The sequence below is a fragment of the Mercenaria mercenaria genome, chromosome 4 (assembly GCF_021730395.1).
Source record: "Mercenaria mercenaria strain notata chromosome 4, MADL_Memer_1, whole genome shotgun sequence".
Lineage (NCBI taxonomy): Eukaryota > Metazoa > Mollusca > Bivalvia > Venerida > Veneridae > Mercenaria > Mercenaria mercenaria.
The window spans coordinates 89,656,778-89,680,187 of NC_069364.1; the positions used below are offsets into that span (position 1 = coordinate 89,656,778).

A 23,410-nucleotide genomic window follows, 5' to 3' on the forward strand; every position below is an offset into this window, starting at 1 on the left:
GTGAATGTTAAAGAACCGCGTGTTTACCTGTGCGATTCTTTGTTTTTAGGTATCATATTTATGATTTTTGTAAGTATCAGTCAGTATGTTTATATCTAATTTCTCGAAGAATTTATATAAACAGCTTGGAAACTTGACACTGCGTTCGTACTCATCCGTACTCCAACTGCGTGTCCGTACTCAATGTAACTCGAATGTAAAGTTATTATTCATGAAATTGTGATCGAGTCCACCAAATTGTGAAATGATATGAACAATTATTGGTAATCTTATGTTTGTAATAATGGGGGATGAAAAAATCGCTTTAAAACCTTCAGGATGTCTTTTTGATAGTGTTGTTTATTTCCGGGTCCTGGATACGGATATTTAAAACATGTTTACCGTTTCCAAGAACAACTGAATGGTAAATAAAAAATGTACCGGAATCGTCAAGTCATCACGTAAGAAAACAATACATAAATCGTCGTGAAATATATTTTTATGCAAGAATAGCGACAATACACGTTTGTTTTGTGTATTAACGTCTGCAGAAGCCCTTGGGATATGTTTGTGACCTCGACCTTCGGTCTCGGTCACAAACAATCCCGCGGGCTTCTGCAGATGTTAATACACAAAAAAACGTGTATTATCCCTACAGTATACCGTTTAACTCTGACGCGCAATCAACCGCTACAAACGATAACCCTGATAGCCGAAATGACACTGGTTAACGGTCACAGGAGAAGGTGCGCTTGCGATTTGCACTCTTGAATGTACAAAGTCTTGTATCTAAGAACTGTATGGTTAAAATGTTTAGATATCTTGTCCATTTTTGATGTAAATGATATTGTCATGTTTACCGAGATTTGGTCGAGCGAATTACAAGATTTAAATGTGGCCGAATTTGAATACTTTGCATTGCATAGAACGAAATCTAAGAACTGCAAACGTGATTCAGGTGGTATAATTATATATATCAGAAATACGCTTGTTAATGAAAATACATTATTTTTTGAAAGCGAAGATGATATTTTATGACTGAGACTTGACGGAAAGTCGTTTTCTTTAACTGATAACTTATTTGTTGGTCTTTGTTATGTTATGCCCGAGGGGAGTAGCCGATTTAATGCAACTGAACAGAACGTTTTCGACCGCTTGTTAGATTCTGTTGCTTTCATTCACAATAGTACCAACGGCAAGTGCAATATAGTGTTATCTGGCGATTTTAACAGCCGTACATCCGATAATCTTGACTATATATCTTTTGATACAAATGAAACTTTCCTTTCTCTACCAGAAGATTATACAACTGATGTTTTTTATCCAAGATTTTCGCAGGATAAAGGCCATTCGAACAGTAATGGGACTGCATTTATTGAGTTTTGCAAACAGACTGGTCTTCGTATCTTAAATTGCCGTGTAGGTGATGACGCCGGTGTAATGAAGTATTTCGACCCCCATAGAATAACGACCCCCGGTCATTATTCTATAGAAAATGTGACTCCTTTCCTGTAAAATATTGACTCCCCTTATAAAAAACTGACTCCCTTTGAAAACTCTATAGAATAACGACCCCCGGTCATTATTCTATAGAAAAACTGACCAATCCAAGTAAAATACTGACTCCCTAAAGATGACTCCCTTCGAATCTCATAGAATAACGACCCCGGTTATTATTCTATAGAAAAAGTAACTCCTTCATAAAATACTCACTGCCGAAATTACTACATTCGAACTCTCATACAATATCGATTCCCGGACATTATTCTATTTAAAAAAGTTACTCTTTCCGTGTAAAACACCGGCTGCTAAAAAGACTTTCGACGATAATATCTATTAAAAAGTGATCCCCACCAAACCTAACGGACAATTTTACTAGATCTACAACTCTAATACCCTCCTTTGCCAATAGTTAACATTTTGATTGTACTACTACTACTGGTGCCGCTACTTCTATTGCTATTACTACATGTACTTCTTCTTCTTCTACTACTACTACTACTACTACTACTTCTACTACTACTACTACAACTGCTACTACTGATACTACTATACCTGCTTCCACTAATACGTCTTGTACATCTACCTCTTCATCTCCTGCTGCTGTTGTTGCTGTCACCTATTCCTCTGCTGCTGCTGCTGCTGCTGCTGCAACTGCCACTACCACTGCCACTACTACTACTACTACTACTACTACTACTACTTTCTATTGTTGCCGCTACCGTACTTTACTGCCACTGCTAAGTATTGCAACTTCTATTAATACTAAGTTCTATGCTAGCAGTTTCTTGTGCAGTTTTCTTCTGAAGAATTACTTCATACCGAAGTTTGCAGGGATTATTGACACTGGTGTGTTTTGTGAACGTATTGTGAATTGTTATTTTCCTGAAAAAAATGTATACACCAAGATACAGCGTCTAGAAATAGAATCCCTTTTCCCGTTGCGGAATGCTCTGATTTCTGTGTCAAGTGATGGTATCTGGGGCTAATGGTCAAACGGAAGGACGGACGGACGGACAAGGGCAAATCTATATGCCCCCCTCCCGCGAGTGGGGGCATAAAATGCAGCAATTAGGCCTTAGATACATGAGTTATCACTAAATTTGACCAAATGACCGGGGGTCGTTTTTTTATGGGAGTCAATATTCTTCGTGAGGTTCAGTTTACTTCACGTGGGGGAGTCATAGTACTATGATCTGGAGGTCATAATACTATGACCGGGGGGTCACTTTTTCTATAGAATAATGACCGGGGGGTCATTATTCTATGGGGGTCGAAATACTTCATTACACCGGCATTGGAAAATATACATTTGTGGTCACAAAGGCTGTAGTCTAGTAGATTGTATTATTGTATCCGAATCATTGTATCCTTACATTACATCCTTTACAGTCCATGACCCCAATCCGTTATCAGATCACTGTGTTATTGAATTTGCTTATGAAAACATTGTTATTGTCAGCATGTCAGCATGAAAATGGCTCTGATGATAGTGACTACTTAATGCTAGATAGCAAATATGTGTGGAATAGTGTACTAAAAGATGATTATGTTAACGCTTTAAACGATACAGTTGAAACTGAAAAGCTAAACGATTTGATTTTGAACACTGGAAGAGCTGAAAATTGTGTTGACATTGAATCAAGTTTGAACGATTTTGGAAGTATTATGAATAGTGTAACTGATAAATTGTTTAAGAAAAAAATTAATAAAAACTTTTATAATGTTACATCACAAAACAATAAAGCATGGTTTGATGATAATTGTGAAGGAAAAAGAAATGAATTTTATGTGTTTTTAAATCGCTATAGAAATTGTAAAACTGACGAAAACAGAGTTTTGCTTTCTAAATCACGCTCAGATTATAAAGGAGCTTTGAAATTTGCTAAAAGAAAATACGACGATGAACGTACACGAAAGCTTGAAACTTATCGTCAAACAAACGCCAAATCGTACTGGAAGTTGTTAAAAGCTGCCTCACATGTAAAAGATCCAAATATACCATAGTCTGATTTTGAAATATATTTCAAAGCTGTAAATAATCCTGACGATCACTTTTTTAATCCTGATGAAGACGTTTTGTACTTTAATGAACGTTTTCTTAATAATAAATTTCAGGTTATGTTCAATGAGCTTGATGTACCTTTAAGTAATGTCGAAATCACATCTGCCATTAAGGAGCTAAAGACTGGAAAGAGTGCGGGCCCCGATAATTTATTAAATGAATTTTTTACGCATGGTGCTTTTCGATGTTTACCTTACCTTAACACACTGTTTAACACGATTTTTAGCACTGGATGTTTCCCTGAAACTTGGTCTGAAGGATATATCATTCCATTGCATAAAAAATGTGCAGTAAATGTTCCAGATAACTATTCACATTACTTAGTGTCTTAGGAAAACTGTTCACTAGAATTTTAAATAATCGGTTAACAAATTGGGCAGAGTACTATAATATAATATATATAGAAGCACAAGCAGGTTTTCGAAGTGGCATGAGTACCACAGATAATATTTTTGTATTGCATGGTCTTATAACTCATATGATCAACAATGAAAAGAAGCTGTACTGTAGTTTTATTGATTTTAGTAAAGCATTTGATTATGTAGAAAGAAATAATTTATGGTATAAGCTGATTACAATTGGTGTTCGAGGTAAGATGTTAACTGTTATTAAAAGTATGTACACTGGTCTGAAATCTCGTGTGAAATATAATAATAAACTTAGTAATGAATTCACATGTATGCTTGGTGTACGTCAAGGTGAATGTTTGTCGCCTTTTCTTTTTTCTATGTTTTTGAATGATATTGAAGAATATCTTATTTTGAACAATTTCGAGGGTGTAGATCGCTATATGCCGACGACATTGTCATATTCTCTGAAATAGCAGACGGACTACAAAAAGGATTAGTTTTACTTCAAGAATATTGTTAGAGATGGAAACTGAAAATCAATGTTAAGAAAACTAAAGTTATTGTTTTCAGAAAATCGGGAATGTTACCGAGGAACTTGAATTTTGTTTTTGATAGTGAACAGATTGAAATAGTTAAGTCTTTCTCGTATCTTGGTATAGTATTTACACAAGGTGGATCATTTAGCGAAACCCAAATTACGTTGGCTAGTAAAGCACAAAAGGCAATTTTCAAATTAAATAGATACTTACTGAATTTTTCTAATGTTTCTGTAAATCACAGACTAGAATTGTTTGATGAACTCGTTTTACCAATTCTTAACTATTCTTGTGAAGTTTGGGGATTTCATAATGCTGTTAACATAGAACGAGTACATACTTTGTATTGTAAACGAGTTTTAAAAGTTAAGCGCACAACACAGAACGACTTTGTATATGGTATCTTAGGAAGATTTAGTCTTACTAATCATAGATACATTAGAATTATTAGATATTGGTTTAAACTTATATGTAGAAGTGATAATAAGTATAATAAAATTGTATATAGCATGTTAATGGCTGATGCAGATATACATCCAAATAAGACTTCCTGGGTTACTTTAGTCCGAGACTTACTGTCTTGAATGGGTTTCCATGATGTATGGCTTGCACAGGGAGTTGGTAATTTTGATGTTTTCCTTCATATTTTCAAGCAACGCCTCCATGACAATAGTCTTCAGTTATGGCACGATCGTTTAGAAAATGAGCCAGAAAATTCAACTCGAGCAACTTTCTTCAGGGAGATTATTGATTTTGATTTTCAATTTTTTTCTAAAATGTTTATACGTACAGAAATTTAGGATAGCTTTCAGCAGGTTAGTTGTTTCCTCTCACAACCTTAAGAGTGAGTCTGGCAGGTGGCATAGATCAAGAAGTTTTCCATTAGCAGATAGAAAATGCACAGTTTGTGATAAACTTGAAGATGAGTTTCACTTCATTTTAGAATGTTAATCCTTTTACGATTCACGTAAACAATACATCAACAGGTACTTTTGGATTAGACCAAGTATGTTTAAATTGAAACAATTGTTTCAGTGTAAAAATGAAAATGTAATTAAGCGTTTAAGTATATACATATTTAAATCGTTTGAAATTAGAAATACTATGAATGGCACATAATATATTTTGTTATTATACCTTGTCTCTACATATGTTGAGTACGATATACGTGTAAGATAGCGATGTAGTATTGTATATTGATATGTTGTACAAATATGTAAATTTGTGTTGATATAATCTCATACTCAGCTAGTCAAAACAAAATAAGAAATGACACCTTCTCCGCATACAGTAAATTACTTGACGATCAGTTGAACCCTTAATCCTTCTTACTTTTGCTAGTTAAGAATGTCCCGTTGCTATTTATTCTGAGCAGAACGTTGTGTTTATACATACACTTTTTAAAGCTGGTTTATATCAACACAATTTTTGTCACGTGACTTGCTATTGTTATGTATTTGTAATTCATGTATATGTTCACATGGGCCTATGGCCTATTGAATCTGAAATAAAATCTTCTTCTTCTTCTTCTTCATAAAACTAAAGCTATGGTGTTTCAGAAACAAGGTGGTCTACTTGAAAATGAAGTTTTTACATATAACGGAAACCGATTAGAAGTAGTTAATGATTTTAACTTTATCGGTACAGTTTTTGATTATACTGGTAGTTTTGCATTAAATCAACAGCAGTTGGCCGATAAAGCCTTAAAAACATTAAATATTTTAGTAATCAACTAAGAAACCTAAAATACTGTGTCAATTATTTTATTCCTTTGTTGGATTCATACTGTGTTATTCAACTAAGATATGAGGCTTTGGTAGATCAAAAGAAAAAGAAAGAATACACCAAAACATTTAAAGAAAATTCTTAATGTCAAAATGAATACATAAAATACAGCAGTATATACAGAATAAAGGCGATACCCACTATCTACGTATATTAAAATACTGGTTTACAGTACGTAAAACAGATAATATAATTTTGAAAACTGTTTAAGATATGTCTTTTGAAGATCGTCTAAATGGAAAGAAAACTTAGGTGTCAAGTGTTAAAAAGTTGTTATGTGATTATGGATTTAATGTTGTATTTGAAAATCAACCGACTGAAACTTTATTTTTTGACAATTTTAAACAAAGATTGATTGGTTGTTTTCTACACGAATGGTGTAATAGTAAGTCTTCTAGCTCTGTACTTCATTTATATGATCATTTTAAGGACACGTTTGGTTGTGAAAACTATCTTGATAAAGTACCTTCTGACATTAGAAATTGTCTTGTTCGTCTACGAGATGTCATCACATTCATTAAGAACAGGCAGAAACGTAGCAAATAGAATACCTAGAAATGAACGTCTTTGATGTGATATAGACGATGAACTATATGATGATCTCAGACGCATTTATATTAAACGATATTTCTATAATAGACCAAGTATGTATAAGCTTATTAAATTGTTCAATGATAGAAATGCTCTTGTGAAGCTAAGTAAATTTATTAAACTTTCTTTCAATCTTAGAACTTTGTTAATTCAAAGGTAATATTGCAGTAACCAGTTCATCCTCTAAATATTATGTTTTGTTTTTATCTATTCAAGTTGTGACCGATTGTATGTATTTGTATATACAATGTATACTGTATGTATATGTTATTTAGCGATGTACATGTTGTGCAAGTAAAAAAAAAATATTCTGGTCTGTTCTGTATATGGTCAAAAGATGAAACATTATTTCTGAAGTCATGTAATACAACACTTGTTGAATGGCTTGACTTCGGACCTCGAGCAATAGCTTTGATTATTATTTATCACTATGAATGTTGTAATATATCTGGATAAAAACCGAACAAAAAAAGATTAAAACAAATCTGGCTGTTGACTCATTATGTTCTTCCATTATCCCCTGAAATATCAACTATTGACCGCTTATCCGTTTGAACCAGATTTATCTGGACAAACCAAACAAAATAACCTATTTTTGCGCTGTCTTGGCAACTGGTCCGTTACAAAAAGAATTGTAAGTTGAGCATAAAGAATTTAAATAAAATATTTCATACATTTTTTTTAAAAAAAGAAGTACCAAACAAACACATTTATAGTAATTTTCTTACTGTTTCATCAACATTTCACCTGTAATATAACAGTTACAGCAATGACGTAACGTCAAGGCAAACAATAATACACTTTCTTCCTTTTTAAACCATTCAATAAGTCTATTACATATATACATACATGTATTATGTTTTTGGTTTTTATTGTTTATTAAAGTCTCATCAAAGTACACAAATCAGTATTAAAGACATGATAAAATTCTATATATACATGTACTTTGCCACTCTTTAGTAGAGTTATAAGAGACTACTAAATATAATATCAAAGTACTGAAAGTACAGAAAGGCTGGCTACCACAAAACACTGGATGACATCTTTGCGGGAAAGATGTTTGCAAAATCTTAGATATTATGGGTTTTCCTTATCAAACTAAGGCGAGCATAGGGTATTGATGTGATGAACCATCTTCATTAATTTGTGAAGGTAGTGTAAGGATATTACAGACTACAGATGGTGAAAAAATACATTGTGTTTGCTTCATTGGGGATAACATAATTAGTGAGACAAACGGCACATATTGCTCACTTGGGAATCTGAAACCACAAAAATTAATGTCTTACGTTATCCAATCAAACCACATAGGATAATGAACGAAATTCATAGTTTATTCAAGAAACTTAGTTTATCAAATGTAAACCATGGTTTACGGTCGATATATTAGGATTAAAAAATCAACCATGAATTTCGTGAACCTGCGTTTACGAATATTGAACTCCTTTATACGAATGTGAGCCTAGGTCTATGATCTTGAACCATAGTTTACAGACGTAGCATGTATGGAAATCGCCCAGTAATTATAAGAACCAAGGTTCACAGTCGAAAAGCTAAGATTAACGATGGATAAGCTAGGTTTTTCAAAGTTAAAAGCATGTAAACCTATTCTTTCAAGCGAAAACAAAGGATAACGTCGTAAACCATAGTTCACACTCGTAAACATAGGTCCACGTTTGTAAACCCAAGTTAAAGTTCAATCGAGAAACCTAGTTTATCGAACATAAACATGGGTTCAAGAACGTAAACTATGGTTTACGCCCGTTGTCCTATGTTTTCGCTCGAACATATATGTTAGTATTTGATAATCCTAGTTTTTCGACCAAGAATGTAGTTATTGGATTATTGGATTGCCGCGAACCATTGTTTACGGGCGTGAACCTATGTTTACGACAATGAACTTGGGTTTACGAGATGAACCATAGTTTACGAACGTGAACCTAGGTTTACGTTCAGTAAAATTGGTTTCTCGAACATAACTATGATTTTTGGTCGTAATCTTATGTTCACGACTGTGAACCTATGTTTACGGTCGTAAACCCATTTTCACGGTCGTAAACTTAAGTTCTCGATCGTTAACATATGTTCACGTTCGTAAACTATGGTTTACACTCGTGAACCCAGGATTACGCCCGTAAACATAGGTTCACACTCGTGAACTTAGATTAACGACCGAAATCCATAATTCATAAACAAACTAGTTTAAAGCTGGGTTCACGGGCGTAAACTATGGTCAACGCCCATTATCTTATGTTTCGCTCGAAAATAATATATGGGTAGGTATTCGAAAAACTTGGTTTTACGTTCGAAAACCCTACTTTATCGGTTGTTAATTCTAGTTTTTCGACCATGGACCCGGGTCACGTTATTATTGTGCAATTGGCGTGCCTTAACCGTTTATATATGTTTATAAAGAAGCAATAATAAACATTGAGGGACATAATATCAGATAAAGTATAAAGGTAACAAACACAACATCTATACTTCGATATGAACCCCCCCCCCCCACCCCTTCCCCCCCCCCCACCACCACACACACACAAACACATCATTTATGAATGTATGAACGCTGATCAGATGGAGTAATTTTCTTGTCGGTATGAGGGAAACCCGATACAAAACGGACTGCTAATGATTATGGTCTAGTCCTGTTCCTTCCCTAATACGATGATTAGGAAAATTGACGGACCCGTAATAGTATACCTCCTTTTTTTTGAAGAGTATTCCATTCCTACCATAAGACTACCTTAACTAATTTTTCGGGAAGGCGTAGGTTCAAGCCCCACTAGGACCAAACTTTGTTCATTATATTTCTTTTTTCAAGTAAGATAAACTTTTTTTTTCAATACCTATTATCATTGATTTGTCGTACAAACGCGGAAATTTTTCATTTGATTAGCCATTTCTTGCTGTTTAAAATGGATTTAACCTGAAGGGTGAATGTTTAGACGTCTTTGAAAATACTTTGATACATTTTGTAAAAGTTCTTGATTTTGCATTTATTCTTTAGTTTACAAAGTTTGGAAGAAATGTAGGTAGGTTTTACCTCTGCCCTATGGTTCTTTTTGAATGCAGAGAACAAGGCTATAATTCTTAAGAGCTGGAGCTTAATTTCTGTCCGATTAAATTCTCTTACTCGAGGCTCCCAAGAAAAATTGTTATCGACAATTTTATTTTGTGTTTTACAATTGTTACGCAATACTTTGAGGTTTCATTTAGAAAAATATGAGGTAAAATGACTTCTCTGCGATCGTTTTGCGCAATGGCTATCACTTTGAAATTTGTCTCTGTTTCAGCTGGAGGAAAAACATAATTTATACAAGATTAACAAATAAAAAAAAAAACAATCAAACAACAACGACACGGTAAAAGTCGTTTAAAGCTGCAACATAGTGCGAAACAATGTTAACTTCAAGACTGTATCAATTAATGCATTTGTTAAACATTACCATTACGGGTTCACTATCTTAATATAACCTGAAAAACAGTTTAAAACGTGTGTTTAAACAAAAATCGCTTACATTTACGCCCCCACCCGTTAAACACAATTGTGACAAAGCACTTTTTACAATATTTCTTTCAGCATTCGCCAGAATGTTTCTAAAATGAACTTAGTATAGAAATAGCAATATATATATATATATATATATATATATATATATATATATATATATATATATATATATATATATATATATATATATATATATATATATATATATATATATATATATGTGTGTGTGTGTGTGTGTGTGTTATTGGGTCTTTCTTTTGTCTTAAAATAGGTAAGTTGTTGGGTCTGCAATAAGATTCATTCCGTAGCTGTTGGGTCGAAAGGTGGCTTATTGGGGTTTTTTCTGTCAATTGTTGGGTCTTCAAAAGACAAAAGAAAGACCCAATAACATATATATATATATAGCATGTACGCTCTTTCGGTACACAACTCGTAGAAAGTGGTCATTTGTTTCTTCTCACTTTACTGTGGCAATTCCACGCAACGATTACGTCCCGTAGTACCTGTAGCAAATGATCTGAAAGAATAAATACTTATAACTTTAGCCCTAAATATAAGACCTGACATAGCTCATATCACTATAAGTTCATTTTAATTGATATTTCGTATTTCATATTTCTTATTTTCCATGTTATATCAGGTCGTCCAATAATGCTTATTTCAATACCGCGTGGTACGAAAAATATTTTTATTTTGAAATCTTGTTATTAAAAGTGTTATATGTCAAACTGACTTCGGTGATGAAATATTCTTTTGATATTTTTCACTCAAATGCAAATTTCATCCCCGACTGAAAAACCATGATAAATTCAATCTATTTCTATCACAGCTGTAGCAATAAGTATACTTCAAGCTTTTATTGAAAAGCATGAGAGCAATGTTGACAGTAATTCACAGTACGATGTCTCGTTACTGTTTATAAAAGATCTTTCCCACTGGTTTGGTGAATTAAAGTTATTTTCACGCTTATTTTACTTCTCAGTAACATCTTATAAAGGTGAATGCCCTATATCATATCTTTACATTCAATCTCATTCTACCAAACTAAAAGAATTATATAATGATATTCATATATTCTTTTCAAACCAATGCGCGAAATACGCTTAAGGAACTAAACGGTGGAATATGAAAATGAGTTCCAAAAGGTAATTTATGTAAACAATCTGAAATTGTCATTTGGGACCATTTTATCGTGACTTGTCACATGCCACTTCGAACTATTAAGTTGATCGAAACATATAATTTAATAACGGAGTGAAGCTGTCAATACGATTTTAACTGTGGTCCAACAGTTTTTTTCATCAAATTATAAGATTTGAATATGTTAAAACGAATTTTGAAAATAACGACATACCATATTTTTTACATCAATAGTCTTTATACTGTTTGATCCACAAAATCGGTAACTGCGGTTCTATTATGTAAATGTATCAGGGTATAGCAGTATTTTTTAAACGTTTTGGTATATATTAAAAAAATATTAATGTTTAATATGGCCCCAAGATATATTCCCTGAGCAAAATTCTGGTCAATAAAAAGAAAACAAAGAAAAGATCTAGTGATTTATGTTTTAAATAGACATATTTATTGCTTGCTGTTTGCTAATGAAGATTTCATCAACATCGTTATATTTAATAGACATGTGCACTGCAGCCGTTTCAATTTGAAAAATTGACAAAGGCAGATTTAGTGCCGGGGAAGGACAACGGGACAGACCCGACACGTGCTCACCTTAAAATCCGGCGAGCATTGCTTTTTCAGTTATAGCCTAAAATGATACTTCAACAATTATGGAAGATTTTTTAGGACCGATTCACTCGATTTTGTATTTAACTATTGATGCAGAGAAAATGCACAACAGTCAAAAATAAAAGCTACAGCTTGTTCTAATTAGTTTCTTTTTTTAATTTACAACTTTGAAATACGACATTTTGTCAAATTTTAAGTCTAAATTATACGTTATATATACGTAAGATTGCACACTGATGTAGACTTACCAAAAATTATGCAAGGGACATGTCCATATATCTCTATCCCAAATCCCTAAAAATCTTAGCTTAATACAAGCCTGGATCCGCACCTGTATGAAATGTTTATAGCTACGGCATGCTAACTTAACAGTTACTCACAGCATCGTGTCTCATTGATATTTGATATATAAAAGAAACTTCTCGCTGATTTCGTGAATTTTAATAATTTTACATCTTAATAACATCCTAGGAAGGTGAATGCCCTGATCAGTGTTGTATGGTATAACGTTATATTTACATTCATTCTCATTCTATCAAACTAAAGGATTATATAATGATATTCATAAATTCCTTTCAAACAAATGTGCGTAATACATATTCAGAATAAAACGACGGAATTTTAAAATGGATTTTAAGAGGTTTATGAACTAAATATATGGTAAGATTTTTATATTTTAGTTCCTCTGAGAGTCTTCTTTACATGTCAGTCGGAAAAATTCTTTTACTTCATATGCTTTCCCCTAATTTTATGGGAAGTCAATTGCCGGATGAAGTATTTCGACCCCCATAGAATAACGACCCCCGGTCATTATTCTATAGAAAATGTGACTCCTTTCCTGTAAAATATTGACTCCCCTTATAAAAAACTGACTCCCTTTGAAAACTCTATAGAATAACGACCCCGGTCATTATTCTATAGAAAAACTGACCCCTCCAAGTAAAATACTGACTCCCTAAAGATGACTCCCTTCGAATCTCATAGAATAACGACCCCGGTTATTATTCTATAGAAAAAGTGACTCCTTCCATGTAAAATACTCTCTGCCGAAATTACTACATTCGAACTCTCATACAATATCGATTCCCGGCCATTATTCTATTTAAAAAAAGTTACTCTTTCCGTGTAAAACACCGGCTCCTAAAAAGACTTTTCGACGATAATATCTATTAAAAAGTGATCCCCACCAAACCTAACGGACAATTTTACTAGATCTACAACTCTAATACCCTCCATTGCCAGTTAACATTTTGATTGTACTACTACTACTGGTGCCGCTACTTCTATTGTTATTACTACATGTACATCTTCTTCTGCCCGCCCGCTTAGCTCAGTAGGTAAGAGCGTTGGTCTACGGATCGCGGGGTCGTGAGTTCGATCCTCGGGCGGGGCGTATGTTCTCCGTGACTAATTGATAAACGACATTGTGTCTGAAATCATTAGTCCTCCACCTCTGATTCATGTGGGGAAGTTGGCAGTTACTTGCGGAGAACAGGTTTGTAGTGGTACAGAATCCAGGAACACTGGTTACGTTAACTGCCCGCCGTTACATGACTGAAATACTGTTGAAAAACGGCGTTAAACCAAAAACAAACAAACAAAATCTTCTTCTACTACTACTACTACTACTACTACTGATACTACTATACCTGCTTCCACTAATACGTCTTGTACATCTACCTCTTCTTCTCCTGCTGCTGTTGTTGCTGTCACTTATTCCTCTGCTGCTGCTGCTGTTGCTACTACCACTGCCACTACTACTACTACTACTACAACTACTACTACTACTTTCTATTGTTGCCGCTACCGTACTTCACTGCGACTGCTAAGTATTGCAACTTCTATTAGTAAGTTCTAAGTTCTATGCTAGCAGTTTCTTGTGCAGTTTTCTTCTGAAGAATTACTTCATACCGACGAAGAATTACTTCGTACCGACGTTTGCAGAGATTATTGACACTGGTGTGTTTTGTGAACGTATTGTGAATTGTTATTTTCCTGAAAAAAATGTATACACCAAGATACAGCGTCTAGAAATAGAATCCCTTTTCCCGTTGCGGAATGCTCTGATTTCTGTGTCAAGTGATGGTATCCGGGGCTAATGGTCAAACGGAAGGACGGACGGACAAGGTCAAATCTATATGCCCCCTTCCCCCCGAGTTGGGGCATAAAATGCAGCAATTAGGCCTTAGATACATGACTTATCACTAAATTTGATCAAATGACCGGGGGTCGTTTTTTTATGGGAGTCAATATTCTTCGTGAGGTTCAGTTTACTTCACGTGGAGGAGTCGTAGTACTATGATCTGGAGGTCATAATACTATGACCGGGGGATCACTTTTTCTATAGAATAATGACCGGGGGTCATTATTCTATGGGGGTCGAAATACTTCATTACACGGCCGTTGAGCAATGGTTATGTCAGAGGAATACCGCATTCACTAACGAATATGCGTAATCACATGCCAATTGCCGTAAATAATGTCACCAATTGTCGTCCTTAGAAACCATTGTACATTATAAATTACTGGATTTGTTAGTGACCTTCTACGGAAATATGTGGGATCAGTATGGTAAATTAGGAGTGGCGGGGGTGAGGCGCTATCCGAGTCCCAATATCAATCATACTGACCCCATATATTTCGTAAGTTAAGACTTTTTCCTATTTTCCTTGCTAAAGAAAATACTCGCAGGAAAACGCTATGCCACTAGAATTAACTGCCCTTGCTTCTGGTGGTGTCTCAACATTATACCAAACGGAGACTTGTTTGCATCATTTAGGTCATGGATAGCAAAACTCCAAAATGTGTTTCTGTGCAGGGAGAAAACTTAGGGATGACTTGAAAATTGTTCTGATGATTGATAATTTTGGCATACGAATACCATTGGCAGACTTTATTGAACAAGACCGTTCTTTAATTTAATAGTAACTGTAATTAAGAAAACAGTAGAAATTCTCTCCATAAGGCATATAATAACCACGAAGACTAAAAGCAAGACCAAGTATACTTTAGTAATAATGAGAGTAGGTTTTAGAATATTAAGTTGGTTTCTTGCACAAGCGCACACAAATGTGTAAATGTGATTCACAAAACTCTTCTTTCTCTAATGGGAACTATATTTCTGACAACTCTTTACTCTCCTAAAAGCATTCATCTCATTTTTAGACAAAACAGAGCCGAACAACAGACAGGAAAATGTCACGGATGAGGAGGCCAGCGTCGAGATTTAGAAGCTTCGTCACCTTTCTAGCAACATTTGGTAAATGAAAATTGCATTGCGTCAAGACGCCTTTTTACACATAGTCATATTAAATAAATAGGTAGCGAGCTTTTAACAAAAATAAATGAAAAACGGCTGATGCATTGGTATAGAAAGGACTATTGGAATGTTTGCAATTGAAAATTGCAATATTTAAGGGATCAAATGGCTTGTGTGCGCAGAAAGAACTGATCGAACAAACAATCTATAACCATTGACAACACATTTTGTACTTTCTATTACATCTGACAATAACACGAGTAGTTTGAGTTCTACAATTAGTAAATCGGTTCACTAAATGGTGCATTGAATCATTATTACTATATTCTCTTACATAAGAAAAAAGTAAGGCGTTTACACTGTGTATCTTTGATAGTTTTATATTACAACTTCTAATTTACCTTTACAGTGATTGTGACAGCCTTCATTTGCCTTCAAAATACAAGAACTTTTGTGGACGATGCAGAACAGTCTGCATCTGCTAGACAATTACATGCTGATTACTATATTCGTGATACACGTCGATCCTTGCTAAAATTTTCCTCTCGGCGAAAACAGCTTAAAGACGCTTTATGGACAGTCAGAACTAAATTTAAAAACGAGACAAAATTGCAACGTATCACAATAAATCACGAACGTGAAATCATTGCAATGGAAATAACAAACAAACTTTTGAACAAACATTTACCGGTAGGCAAAGCGACAAATTCTGAAACCACGCCCTCAGTAACAGATGCCCCAACCAGGCCAGTTACGACTCAGTCGGACACCACGCCTATCATTACAGATGTGCCAACATCACCAGTAACAACAGAATCAATAACTACCCCTATAGTAACTGAACCTGGTGCGAAGGAGGTAACAACAGAAAAAGATTGAAAATGTATAGTTGATTTAGCAAGTAAACAAAGGAGCTTGAATAGAAACGCATCATTTAGCTTGAATCTTTTTGTACGAAATGAACGGTATCAAGACTTTTCACCTCCTAGACGTTTTCTCCCCTAGACTTTTCACCTCCTGGTTGTTTCACCCCTAGTTGTTTCACCTCCTGTTTATTATAAGTAGGTGTTAAATGTTCTATTGTTATACTTGATTGATCTCTGATAATGGTAGGTGTTGAGCACGATTAAACGGTACCTTAAGTATAACAAGAACGAGGTACATTTATAGACAGGTTTATAGAGAATTTTTAATACATCTACCTGGAAAGCTTCATAAGAAAACCTAGATATTTTGAATAATAAACATTGAGCTCGAGAAATGTATAGTGAACTAATGTTTTCCAGAAACTGTTGAACTGTACACATGTTGTTAAATGTAATTGTTAATAATATTTTTAAACTAGAGCTGCTTTTGACAAAAGCGCACGTTTCCCACAACTGCCTAATCATTTAGTGATTCAAAGTGGTTTGGGTGAATGGTTCCTATAGTTATTCAAAGTGGTTTGGGTGAGTGGTTCCGATCAGTAGTTCAAGGGCCATAATTCAAAAGTGCCTTGGCCGATTTGGCCAGTTGTCGAACTTGGCCGAGGACTTACTGGCAAACACATTTTGTTTAAGTTTAGTGAAGATTGGATGAGAACTGTTCGACTTAGAGTGCAGACAAGATTTGTGACAGACAGACAGACAGAGACAGGAGTAAATCTATGTCTCCCACACCACTGTGTAGCTCCGAATAGTGGAGCTAAAAATGGATATATCATGTACAAGGGATACAAGATATAGAAGGGTATAGTCTTCAAAAAGATGCCCTTATGCTGCTTCATTCTTATTAGTGATTAGAACATTTCGATTTGAATGTCCAAACGGAATACATAATATAGAAGTTTAATATCTTACTGCTAACCACATTAATCAAATGGGGCTGATACTATGATGAACATGGTAGGAAATACACCATGACAAGCCATACTATTAAAATTTGACAATTAGATTTTATTTTTTGCCATATTTAGGTCACATAGGAATGTTTTTAGTAATGAGCACACTCAAGGACCACAAAAATATTTTTACATAAATTACTTCTTTCACAGAATTTATGGTCATTTTTTTTAATGTGGCCGACAGCTGTGCGCATATTGAAAATTTCAGATTTCTTCAAAAATTTAGTTAAAACTGAAGATTTCCCATACCCTAAATGTTATAAGTATTTTTAATTACGTCACATTTTTTCTTTCATAACAAATAAATTGTAAAATATTTCATGCAGTTTGATAAAACAATACTTCGATATTGATGAAAGAATTTTAAACTTGTTCTTCACTCCATTTTGAGACTTTCAGTTTTTAGGCCATTTTTGGCCAAAAGTGAACCTTCTTCTTTTGGCCCTTTAAGAGGCCATAACTTTGGAATGCAAAATGGGATCTGGCCAGCTTTTGTAAGGAACAATACAAGTTTGATTAAAATAAATTGCAAAATGTGGCCTCTATCGTGTTCACAAGCCAAAATAGCAATTTTTGGCCCTTTAAGTGACCATAACCCATGATGGGTTCTGCCCAGTTTTCGAAATGACCGGAGATATTATATATGCCAATATAAGCTGTGTGCAAGTTTGATAAAAATCGATTGCAAAATGTGGTCTCTATCGTGTTCACAAGCCAATATAACAAATTTTGGCCCTTTAAGGGGCCGTAAGTCTGGAACCAATTAAGGAATCTGGCCAGTTTTCGAAAAGAACCGAGACATTATGCCAATACAAGTTGTGTGCAAGTTTGATTAAAATTGATTGCAAAATGTGCAAAACTTGTGGACGGACGGACAACGGACGAAATACATCATGATAAATGTTCATTTACAGCTTACTTACAGACCAAAAATCGTAGTGATACATGGAATAGTTAATTTTACATGGAACATTGAACAATAGTACCAAGTAGTACTTGAAGCACGCCGACGTCAACATTAACATCACCTAAACGTCAAATCGCAATGTGCGGTTGACTTTCTCGACGTAGTCATCACCTATGGCTACACACTTTCTATGTCTAAGTACCCACTGGACAAATGTAATCTTGAACCAATCCCGATTGAATGACGATATTATTTCTCTTGCTTTTCTTGTATTTTTGCACAAATATGTGAGCGTTAACCAAAAGCACCTGTATAGAACCCATTTTCAATTCATATGCTAAAACATTAACCTACAGAAACAGATGCATATCTTTAGACAGTTTGAACAGTATATCTAATGGAAATGTCTGCAAAATACAAACAAGTTCAGCTTAAATGGAATACTTTGTGTATCTATGTACAAGACAATTTTTAATAAGAAAAATGAATATTAAACTGAAATTTGTAACACATACTGAAGACAACTTTAGCATTTATAAAAATTTGTAACAATTACTAATGTTAAACCTTGTATAACTGTATTTACTGCTGGACTAGTCAGGCAATAGAAACACCCTATCCTTTTATCTACCCCTTTAACCACCCACCCCACTGCCCCCACCTTTTTCTGTGTTTTGCATATAATTAAAATGTACTTGTTGGACTTTTGAAGCAACCCATCCATAATATATTTCGATGAAAGCTTCTTTTTGTTGTGGGCCTACTTTGCCATGCATGGCTCTATGGCTGCGTTTTGGGTGCTCTGTGCTTCCGGGAAATCTATCCTTACCTTTTATCTTTTATAAGTCATGGTAAATTTATATTTCTAAATATGTCAAAAGCAAGATTATACATCATTTTCAACCTGTACTTTATTAATATGAAATAGAACATACTATTAGATATTTGAATTTATACAACACATTTGAACTTTGCATATTCAAAAATTTGTCTACAGCCTGATGTGCAGTGAATGACCAAGTTACTGTGCCGATAAGCTCATTACACCCATTTTTCACATTTGAAATCAAAGTCTGACCTTGACCATTAAGCTTGGAACTACTTTTTGCACATGACACACTGTCTCATCAGAGTTAACAACTGCGGCAAGTTAATATAAAATCCTTCAATGAATGATCAAGTTATGGTGCGGACAAGCTCTATAACACCCATTTTTTACCTTTAAGCATTATGTGTGACCTTGACACACTGTCTCATGCATTGGTTAACCATTACGCCAAGTTAACCAAACTTAACCAAAAACTGCTAAGTAGAAAAAGGGGAATAATTTTGAAAAGATGCAAAGTAGAGTTATGGGACCTGCATAGTGCATATCAGATCATGATAGTTAACAAGTGTGTGAAGTTTCAATCCATTCCAATTAGTGGATACTGAGATACCAGCTTACACACAAAAACTTAACCAAAAACTGCTAAGTCGAAAAAGGGGCATAATTTTGAAACAAGAGGGTCAAAATGGCCCTATATCACTCACCTGTTACCATTGCACTTGAGGACAAGAAGGTCAAAAATCATAATCAAGATCATTCAAAAGAATTATAAGAAAATATAGTTGAAATTGTCTTAAAAGTTACTTCAAATAAAATTATTTTCAAATCAAGCCAGTAATTTCATGCCCGAAGGATTACATCAGAGGAGGGTAGGAGCAAAATTTTGACTGATGAAGCCCAAAGGACAGGAAAACAAAGGAAAGAATTTAACCAAAAAGAAAAAAAAACTCTAACAAGGTATAGGTATGTCAAAATACACCTAAAAATTGGAGGTACCATCCATGTTGTATCACAGAAAAGTGGTCTCGGGTTTTTCCCTACGGCCAATAATAAAAAAAGTTACTAAATAAGCTATTTATAGTAACATAAAAGGGAAGTAATTGAAAAAGAATTATTGTAAGTCAACAAAAGAAGGATCTGCCAAATAAAAACAAGAGCACTGCAATCAACGCAAATGCAGAGCAATATACACACAAAACAAACTCATATGACCTTTAAGTGTGACCTTGACCTTGAAGTGAGCCATCCGAAATATGCGCAATGCATGTCGTTTCGATGAGATGAACATTTGTGTCAGGTTTCTTTGAAATCCTTCAAGGGCTTCAAGAGTTACAGAGTGGAAGGGAAATTGCTAACCAACAGACAGACGGACACCGAGGCAATAACATAATATGTTCCTTTGGGCTTATAAAAAGAAATCGAGATCTTATGGTGATACAAGTTGTGTGCAAGTTTGGTTAAAATCAAATCATAAATGAAGCTGCTATTGTGCAGAAAAGGTCAAATTAGCTAATTTTGGCCCTTTCAGGGGCCGTAACTCTGGAACCCATTACAGGATCTGGCCAGTTCAAGAAAGGAACCAAGATCTTATGCTGACACAAGTTTGTGCAAGTCTGATTAAATTTAAATCATAAATGAAGCTGCTATTGTGCAGAAAAGGTCAAAATACTGTTAAATCATTATTATTCGTGGGGGATTAATTTTCGTGGTTTAGCTCAACCACGAACTTAAGTCTCAACGAAAAATTATGCCACAATAATTTTTAATTGTACGCAAGTCGCAAAAAAGAAGACACCATAGCCGTTCGATCTGATCCGTAGTTGCATGCATGCGGTAGTACTAACTTGCAGCTTTCGTGTAGTTTATGGAGGCCCCATCAACGATAAACATAGTTATTGCATGACTGCGGCATTTTCCTTTGAAGTTTTGTGTTTTCTAAATTCTGGTATCGCCACGGTTAGCCGTGCTCTAAATTCCGTTGCACACAGGTATCGCTCACAGTTTTCTCTGTCTGGGATGTAGAACAATACACACAAATAAGCAAGTGATGCTGTGATAAGGTATTGAAAATGATAAGCTATTTGAAATAATTTATTACTGTATTTCTGTAGTTTAGTTCTCTACATCTTGATTTAAAACTTGATTTTTTAAATAACATAAAAATATAACTGCAAAAGTGATTATGATATTCTATTCAGTTTAAACATTCAAATTATGTTGCTGGCAAAGCTTTGCAATATGCTCTAGGTGTTAATTTCATCGATACATGGAACGTTTGTTGATAAAATTATCCACGTGGGGTTTGTTTACATTCCCTATTTCTCCAGAGTTCATGACCTCGTTAGCGCCTCACCACCCCGCCCCCAACCCCCGGCAAATTCAAATTTTGAGCAGTTATTTTAAATTATGTTTGAAACTCTATTTCACAACTTTTTGTTTTGAAAAACAATTACACCAATTGATAAAGAATGTTTCAATGCGTATTTATGAACCTTTTTATAACTTTTTTTTTCAGTAGTTTATTTAAAATTTTGAAAAAGGGATCCGATGTGAAACATGCATAATTTATATAAAAACCTACCCAGCGCCATCTTCTGGCTTATATAGGACGGATTACACCAAAGCGGAAGTGACTACTCAGTGTTACATGTGAAGTAGTCCAAAATGTAGTTCCATGCTATGGATGAAATCTGGTATAATGAGTGACATGAGGAGGTGACAGTTAAAATTTTGGCTTATGTTTATTGCTTATAGTATTGAGAATAGATCTAGACCATTTTCATTGTAAATTTCTTGGAATAAGTTTTATTCTTTGCGAAAAATGTCTACCTACGCTAACTGCTAAACGGCTGTTTTCATGGGGGCATTTTTAGAGGGTGATGTTTCTCAGAACAGATTATTTTTCTTATATTCAACATAACATGTCAATATTTTTCTATTTGTGATAAGAAGACATGTTATACTAAATGACCATATATGGTTTTCATATCATTGAAATGCTCTAAAGTGCTGAAAATGAGGTCTGAATGTTTTGTTATTAATATGAAATAAATAAGGAATTGAATTGGTAGAATGTAACCTATATGGTAGTTGGGGGTTTACCATGAAATGTTTCTAAGGGAGGTTCAAGAGGGGAAGTATTTTTAAATATTTTAAATTTAAGATATTTAAAAAATGTGTTCAGTTTACTGTTTTTAATCATGCAATAAATCAGTTAGACAATACATACGCGTGTGTTACCGGCGAGTATCATCATGCTTGGGAGAATCTCAGGGAACGTAATTTGATAGCAAACTCGCCACTACGAGGCTCGTTTGCTACCCAAATTATGTTCCCTGAGATTCCCCCGCGCATGATGATACCAGCCGGTAACATACTTTTATGTATTATCTAACTTATACCTATGCATGAAAAAAAAACCCCGACTATTTTATTTAGAAATGTACCCGTGGTTTGTGACATGTTTGTCAAAGTAAAAGTAGATACTAAAAATAGAAGTTTGACGTAGCGCCACGTGCCAACCGCACTATAATACGGCTGTTATTTGATTTTTTCGGCCCCGCTATGCAATGTTTTATACACTAGCCTTTATTTTTTACTGACATGTAGTAAAATACTACGACTTTGGAACTATTAAATATTATAAATTAATTGCTAGATTTGCGTGCAATGCATTAATACCTAATTCACATTACACGTTACACGTTTCTCGGCAGGAAATAACACATGCATACGTTCAACAGCTTGTAATTTTAGATGCAGACGCGTATTCATTTTGAAAAAAAAAAAAAAAAAAAAAAAAAAAAAAAATTGGACCAGTTTATAATTATAGTTGTTGTAAGGATTTCTATGGTTACATTAGTAATGCGTAATAAAAACATTATTTAAATTTATAATAGTTTGTTTTAATTTGAAGTACAATAACTAGTTCTTGTTTAAAACACGATCAAATGATCAATGATCAACTTTATATTTGTTTCGATTATGAATGCTAATTGTGCAAGGTACTATGGTTTTGACACATTTTAATTGGCGCCGACTTTTCTTATTGAATTTTTCACAGTTTTAAAAAGTTTTGCAAATTTGGGGTCATATAATTATAGATACCGCGGTCATTAATTGGCACATGATCACTCGCTAATCTCCCGCGGTGTAGACTGCAAATTCGGTAACCATGGTAGCGCTGTTTGACACGTGTAGGGTTCACATGTAAGGACAGAAGTACTAGTAGATCTCTTCCTGTGGAAATTATGAATTTTTTTTTTCAAAAATTGAAAATCCACGAATTTACGTCCCCACGAAACAGCCGTTTTGGCCAAAACCACGAAATTTCCTGCCGACGAAATTAAATGATTTCACAGTAGCTAATTCTGGCCCTATCAGGGGCCATAACTCTGGAGCCCATAAAGGAATCTGGCCATTTCAATAAAGGAACCAAGATCTTGTGATGATACAAGTTGTGTG

General features: G+C 34.5%; 1 protein-coding gene across 1 annotated transcript; it reads left to right on the forward strand.

Moving 5' to 3' along the window:
- Positions 1–12,532: 12,532 nt before the first annotated feature.
- Positions 12,533–16,674, forward strand: LOC123553571 (uncharacterized). The gene is made up of 3 exons (XM_045343269.2): positions 12,533–12,729; positions 15,235–15,328; positions 15,738–16,674. Exons 1-3 carry the CDS (start codon positions 12,727–12,729, stop codon positions 16,205–16,207), a joined length of 567 nt encoding a protein of 188 aa, XP_045199204.1. The 5' UTR covers positions 12,533–12,726; the 3' UTR covers positions 16,208–16,674.
- The last annotated feature ends 6,736 nt before the right edge of the window (positions 16,675–23,410 follow it).

Excerpts from the sequence above, each read along its gene's own strand:
- LOC123553571 (XM_045343269.2), top strand. Across the intron at positions 15,329-15,737 it reads CACCTTTCTAGCAACATTTG|TGATTGTGACAGCCTTCATT; the intron begins GTAAATGAAAAT and ends TTACCTTTACAG.